The 4,747-nt window shown below is 47.1% G+C and overlaps 1 protein-coding gene across 1 annotated transcript; it reads left to right on the top strand.

Annotated features, from left to right (window-relative positions):
* Nucleotides 1-45: 45 nt before the first annotated feature.
* SGCB (sarcoglycan, beta (43kDa dystrophin-associated glycoprotein)) lies at nucleotides 46-2,350 on the top strand. Its single transcript, XM_010155772.1, has 3 exons — nucleotides 46-255; nucleotides 1,178-1,309; nucleotides 2,147-2,350. Exons 1-3 carry the CDS (start codon nucleotides 46-48, stop codon nucleotides 2,348-2,350), a joined length of 546 nt encoding a protein of 181 aa, XP_010154074.1.
* Nucleotides 2,351-4,747: the final 2,397 nt, after the last annotated feature.

Genomic DNA, 4,747 nt, shown 5'->3' with positions numbered 1-4,747 from the left:
TATAAATACATTAATAAATGTATTTATATATACGTAGTTAACTTCATGACTTTGTTTCTGAAGATTGTATTTCAGCAAGGAACCACCAAGCTTAGCGTGGAAAAAGACAAAACTTCTATTACCAGCGACATTGGCATGGAATTTGTTGATCCCCGGACACAAAATACCTTGTTCAGCACAGACTACGAAACTCACGAGTTTCATCTGCCAAATGGAGTTAAAATCTTGAATGTACAGAAGGCCTCTACGGAGAGGGTATGTCTCTTAGCTGCCACTTACTTGTAAAAGCTCGTTACAGAATTGCCTTCGTTGTAGAATAAGGAAAAAACCAGGTTACTGGTCCGATCTTTCAAGCATATTTAGGAATTTGACTACATGCAGCTAAAAATGCAGCTCTGAAAATGGAAATCACCCTAGTCATTAGAACAGAAATGAGAACTGACGTCATTAAATGAGTGTAGCATCTGGAACACCATGCTACCTAGGCTTGTGTATCTTTTTATTAAGCGTCTGTCTGGATAACGGTTTCAGAAATCAAACATCTATGAAAAGCTTCTCTGTTTCTAGTAAGATCTTAAAGAATTACCTGAACTTCATGTGTCATTTTCCTTCTGTTGGAGATAAATGTTAATCCGAATTTCAGAAGTCTGAGTTGAAGTGTGGAGACCAATCGCAGCATTAGGGAGGTTGTGTCGGTTCATGGCTTCTAGCTTAAACAAGGTCTTCGTTTGGTTTCTATGTTAAATACGCTGTATTTCTCAGAAAATTTAAAAAAATACGTCGGTGTGCAGACGTTTAAAACGCTGATGTTAGTGTCAGACTAACACAGGAGGAACAGATTCAGTGAAAACAGAGGGGTGAGTTCACACAGTCAGCCCTAGCAGGAAGCCTGTGTTTGCTACGAGTGTTCACTGTGTCTCCCCTAAGATGGTCATGTGAATTGTTATTTTTATCATAAAAATAAACTATTTTACATACCAAAATTAAGCAATCCTTGTTTTTAAATGTGAATATGGAAAATAAAAGATGCTTCGTAGGCATAATGGCAGAATAGCAAAAAGTCCACTGAAGTGTTTTATTAAATTGTGTAGCAAAATTTTTAAGGTAATTACTCAGACACGCCCAAATCACACATTTTCACCCATCTGTAATACACGTCTTTTATTTACCTCCTTAGATTACCAGCAACGCGACCAGCGATCTAAACATAAAGGTCGATGGCCGTGCTATCGTCCGTGGGAACGAAGGTGTTTTCATCACAGGCAAGACCATTGAGTTTCGGATGGGGGGTAACATGGAACTCAAAGCAGTAAGTATTGCACCTTCAAGTTCAGGCTGGTGATAAACTGAGGCAGCTTTATGTGGTTTCAGGTTTCACCTACGTTAGTCACGCCTAAAAGTTCAGTCGCGCTGGGTGTGTTTAGCAGGACTTTGAAAGGTGGTTTATTACTTTGCTGTTAATTAGCAGTTCAGTAGTTTTCAGGTGACAGAGAGTTAGGACTGTTAAGAGGTTAAAAACCCACAGTGCAGTTAAAGCTAAGCACTGAAACACTGTCGATAGCAGAGGGGATTCGTCTTCTCTTCGGGAGGCGTCACCGGGGTCAGCAGCCGTTGGTGGACGCAGCGCATGGTTAGGAGCTCTGCCGTCTCTGCTGCTGTGTTCCTTCGAGACTTCCGGAGACTGCTGAGGTTGCAAGGCATATGGAATGATGGCAGAGGTTAAAGGAGGATCAAAAAGTAGATAGACGAGCACTTGTTACCTCCTGCGCGAGTGAGTCTCGTGCATGAATTCAAACATCAATTCCCCTTTCACGTCTGTATTTTTAGATTCGCTGCGTTTGCCAATAGATCTGTGAAGTGAAAAGCCACTCTACTGCTGGCTCTCGCCATCTCGATCTGCCCCTGGAATAGCAAAAAGTACCTTGCTGACTGTAACTGAGGAATCCAGGGGCATTGATTCACAAATTTAATTTAAAAATGAAACCTTGGCATATGCACTTTTTTTTTTTAGTTCTGTTATTTCTGCAGCTATCCTAAAACCACCATTTGTTCTTTAAACCAGCTTGTCCTTTCCAAAAACAACCGGCCTTGCTTAAACTAGAAGTTGTCTTTTTTTTTTTTTTTTCTCCCCCTCCCCTCTTAACAGGAAAACAGCATTATCCTGAACGGAACGGTGATGGTCAGCCCGTCGCGCCTCCCAAGCTCTGCTTACGGGGAGCAGTTCAGCAGTGGCAGCTGGCTGCGGTTCAAGCTGTGCATGTGTGCGGACGGGACGCTGTTCAAGGTGCAGGTGACAGGGTCTAACATGGGTTGTCAGACTGCCGTCAATCCCTGCGGAGCCACCCACTGAAGCACTGCCCGCTGCCAGGAGACTTCTCCCTTGTGTTTACCTGTGTTTGTGTGGAGTAATTGCATGCCATGGAGGATTTCTGGGTTTACAGCCGTTTGTACTAACATTTGTTACGTAATCTTTGTAAGCAAATGCTGTTAGGTTCAGCACCGTTACCTCATCGTCCCGTTAGCCGCGGCAGTGGCACCGAGTTAGCTCGCAGTCGACGTGCGTGCTCATCCACCTTCCTGAGCTGGGATCAGCAGGTTATATTTAAAGAACGTGGTCTTAGCAGCGGCCCTCAGTGGCCTTTAGAGGTTTTGGTCCTACCTCCCGTGACTTTGAGGGCTGCTGAGAACACAGCTGCCAGCCGAAGTCCTTCCACCAGGATGTCGATGCGTTGTTGGAAGGGGATTTGCCTGGGGTGGCTGAAGCGGCGGCGTTTTGTCGTCTCTTCATTTCTTGCCAAAGGTTGTTACAACGACATGCTTCACCGTACGTGTACTGAGGGGGGAATGGCGGATTCGCTTCGCAGTGCGGCGTTATTTCTGCCACAGACTCTCTGGTTGTTCCAAAGACAAACCCGCTAGGATAAAGAATATCGGCAAGGGAATACGGAGCGTGGCAGCGTAACCGCTGTTTGGAAAGAGTCTTGCGGTTACCAGAGTGTTGTGCTTGAGCTCCCATCCTCTCTGCGCAGTGTAGGCATTCTCTGTTCGCTTAGTCATGTGAAATATTCATAAAATGGGTTTATCTTAGACGCACATTTTTTAAAATGTACTTCCAACTTGCTCACAACCCGAAAAAGGTGTTTTCCTGGGAGCTTCGGCGTGAACAGCGTGTGCGTCCGTTGTTCAGCGGGCGGTAAGCTGAAGCACGCCAGCCGCAGCCGCGCCTGAGCTCCGATCTCTCCCCACAAACGTCGGTGCCCGCGCCTCGCTCAGACCCTCAGAATTAAATCCTGAGGTGAAACTGCAGCTTTCTGAATGTGATGGTACCGGATCCTGCGGCAGTGAAGACGCCCGTGTCTGAATGTGTCTGGGGGAGTCTGTGGTGAACTGGGGCCTTCCGCTGCTGTCGCAGCCTTCAAACTGCTCTGGCAGAGGGCAGGGGTCCGCTACGAAAACCAGCCCAGCCCATTCCGAGATCCCTCCTTTCCCACCCCATCTATTTCTGCAGCTTATAATGCTTTTGGTTTGCAGCAGCATCAAGTAACTTTAATACAGGGGTCACCGAAGTGACTTGGCAAGTAGCTTTTTGACAAGTTTCTCTAGCTGAGCACACGGTTCTCTTCCTACAAGCTGTGCCAGCCGCACACCTTAACCTCAGCGTCGGTCGTTCTCCATGGGAAGATAAAACTGTCCACCCTTGCTTTATAGCTCTTGAAGTACACGGAATGCCACAAAATGCAAATTGGCTCCTGCTGCAGCAAGGACTTCCTGTCTGAGGTCCCAGCTCCTGGATTTACCAGAAGTCAGCGAGTCCTCCTGCGGGATGCATGGGGGCGGAAGGGATCTGGAGGGCGATCCTCGGGCAGGTGTTCCGGAGGTCAGCGGGGTGACGCGTCCCTCGCCCCTCATGGCCGAACCCAGATTTTGATGCTCGGTAGCGGTTGGGGGTTTGGGGAGGGGGTGGACAGCAGTGGGGCTGCTCCAACAAACCAGAATAAACGGGATCAAAGGCAGCAAAAGGCGTTGCGTTGCTTGCGTTAAGGGTGAGGGGAAGGTACTCGCACTCTGCCGCTGCCTTCACGGACCTCACAGTTTTACCAGAGCTTGTGTTCATTAACCCCCTTGAGACACAGTTTGCTGAGAGGGGCACGCGCCTCTGCTGCGGAGCAGCACCGCCGTATCCGTCACAGCGCAGCAGAGGAAACAAACCACAGCATTTTTAGCACTTTCCCTCACGCTAATGGAAGTTTGTCGCTTTTATTTTTATATCTCTATAAATATATGTACACAAACACGTATAAAAATACAAGCAGCCGTATCCTCGGAGCTGGAACAGATCTTGAAAATGAGAGAGAACAGCCGCAGCGAGGCAGATGACACGCGAAGAGCGTATTAAAGCCCTTCTCGGGTTAATTCTGTCCGTGTGCCAGTACCGCATTCCTGTAATTCCCAAGGGTTCTTCGGAAAAAGCTGCGTGCCACACGGCTGCAAGGTGTGTCACAAAGTTCCACCACTGCCTGGAGAGCTGGTGTTGGAGTGCGGGATTTTTTTGTCGAAACGTAGCAAAATTGATCGTGCCACTGCCAAATGAAATAAATTATCAATTTGTTAGCCACTATTTCTGTATTAGTAATGTATTTGGTTGCCTTCACGACACAGTTTGAGAAATGTTGGCCCCACACACGCCTTCTGTTGTGTGTTTATTGGTTGTTTATCTTATTATTGGGACAATCCCAAGCACAAGGAC

This window comes from Eurypyga helias, unplaced genomic scaffold (genome assembly GCF_000690775.1).
Source record: "Eurypyga helias isolate BGI_N326 unplaced genomic scaffold, ASM69077v1 Scaffold20077, whole genome shotgun sequence".
Lineage (NCBI taxonomy): Eukaryota > Metazoa > Chordata > Aves > Eurypygiformes > Eurypygidae > Eurypyga > Eurypyga helias.
The sequence above is the reverse complement of the archived record's forward strand: the minus strand, read 5'-3'. Positions and strand labels throughout refer to the sequence as shown.